Raw genomic sequence first — 2,076 nt, 5'->3', positions numbered from 1 at the left:
GTTACAGAGGTGATGCTCAGCACTCCAGAGGACCAGGAAGCCCAGTTGGCCTGCTGAGTACCATGAGGCCTTTTTCCTGCAGTGAGCTGGGAATGATGGGGGGATCTTCATCCAGCCTGTGATGGAAAGGGACCAGCTGTGGGAATTTCACCTGCACCTCCTTAGGAGCCCTCTCTGTGCTCTATGGGCCTGGCACATACTGGAGAATAGGCTCATGTCTCTTGGTATGTCTGTCCATGTGCTGGAGTTGCCTGGTTATGTGGATCTGGAAAAAGAAAGAGACTTTCCTGTCCTTCCCTCCAGCAGTTTTTAGCTGCCTTGGCCTCCTGCTGTTCAGCAGAATGGGAGACCCCTGGAAATCTGGGGCTTTCTCAGCAGTGCAGAGCTCTGCACAGCAGTGGTGTGAGCAGGGCGTGCAGCAAAGCCAGCACCAGCAAGTGAGATCATCCTGCTTCCCAAGGCTCTGAGAGCTGTGAGCTTGGTGTGTGTCCTGCTGGCCTCCAAGGTCCTCTTCCCTGCAGACCCTTCATGCACATTGCTTGGAGCTCTTCTCTGCAAACTGAGCTGCTTCCACACACTGCAATGAGCAGCCCTGATCCTGTGCCCAGCCTCAAAAAAGCAGAAAAAAAGGCAGAAAGCAGCAGCTCAGTGCTCTTGGGCATGTTGGTGACTTTCCACATGCCCCTTGGGCTCCTCCAAGTAGCAAGAAGTCTGGGAATGAGTATAAAACTGTGCAGGTGCTTAGTGGTTATCTCAGAATCCCAGACTGGTTTGGGTTGGAAGGGACCTTCAGGATCATCTAGATGCAACTCCCTGCCATGGACACCTCCCACTAGATGGGTTGCTCCAAGCCCCATCCAACCTGCCCTTCAACACTGCCAGGGATGGGGCAGCCACAGCTTCTCTGGGCAACCTGGGCCAGGCTCTCCCCACCGTCATGGTGAAAAATTTCCTCCTAATGTCCAACCTAAATTTCCTCTCTTCCAGTTTCAGTCTGTTCCCCCTCATCCTGTCACTCCCTGCCCTTGTAAAACGTCCCTGCCCCCCAGGTTTCTATGGGCCCTCTTCAGGTGCTGGAAGGTGCTCCAAGACCTCCCTGGAGCTCATGCTGTTCTGCTGTTTGCAGGGGACACCAGGACAGCTCTGTGGTCCCTGTTGCCCTCAGCACCCATTCAACACGGTCCCGTTTCCTTTGCAGAGGATGAGATTGTCTCCATGGCTGACTCCACCACCACCATCGATGACATCGAGGGGGAGCTCTTCAGAATCGAGCGGATCAGGGAGATCCTGGTGAGGAGGGAGTCGGAGCTGCGGTACATGTGAGTACCTGCCCTCCCCCCTGCCTGGTCACCCCAGCATTCTCCCTCTGCCTGATCAAACACGGGTTATCCTCAGGGATGGGCAGAGCTGAGGCTGCTTCCCACCTTGTTTTCCACCTGGGAACACAACCTGTCCCACCGCTCTGACCTTGCTCACGGAAGGGGCTTCAACAGGTCCCCGTGGCAAAGCTGCCATGGATGCTCTAGTGATCTGAGCCAGCCTGTGTCAGTGCAAACAGAGCTTAAGGCACGGGTTTAACTACAATGAATGTTTCCCTCTTCAACCACAAGCACCATGTCTTCCCAGTGGGTCCCTGCTCTTCCTCAGTGAATGGCTCCTGGGCTGGATTGGGAAGGGACCTGAGGTTTGGTGGCTCATTCCTGTTTTTTTCTGCTGTGCCCAGCAGATCTGTGGCTGTTGAACAGCCGCACACACAGCCACGGTTTCTTCTTCCCATGCTGAAGGATTCCACATCTCCCAGTTCTTTCTTTCCTCCCCCATCCTGACAGAGACATCAGGACACACCAGCCAGACCAGCACCAGTGCTGGATTGTGCCTGTGTCCACACTGAGTCCTGCTCTGGGCTCCTGGCACAGCCTTTGCAGCCAGATCAGGAGGGAAGGATTTTCTTCAGAGTCCATTTCAAATCAGACAGAGCCAAGAGGAAGTCTTCTTCTCTGCATGAGATGATCTCCTCCTGTGAAGATGATCAGAGGGCTGAAGCAGCTCTGCTCTGGAGACAGGCTGAGAGAGTTT

General features: G+C 54.6%; 1 protein-coding gene across 1 annotated transcript in view; it reads left to right on the top strand.

Annotated features, from left to right (window-relative positions):
* Positions 1-214: 214 nt before the first annotated feature.
* The window catches only part of LOC104398202 (uncharacterized protein C16orf45-like), a 9,212-nt gene continuing 7,350 nt past the window's right edge, over positions 215-2,076 (top strand). The window contains exons 1-2 of the mRNA XM_010008256.1: positions 215-224; positions 1,199-1,319. Coding sequence (XP_010006558.1) covers positions 215-224; positions 1,199-1,319 — 131 coding nt within the window. The remainder of the gene's footprint in view (positions 225-1,198; positions 1,320-2,076) is intronic.

This window comes from Chaetura pelagica, unplaced genomic scaffold (genome assembly GCF_000747805.2).
Source record: "Chaetura pelagica isolate M959 unplaced genomic scaffold, ChaPel_1.0 scaffold471, whole genome shotgun sequence".
Lineage (NCBI taxonomy): Eukaryota > Metazoa > Chordata > Aves > Apodiformes > Apodidae > Chaetura > Chaetura pelagica.
This window is presented reverse-complemented; position numbering and strand designations above follow the sequence as displayed.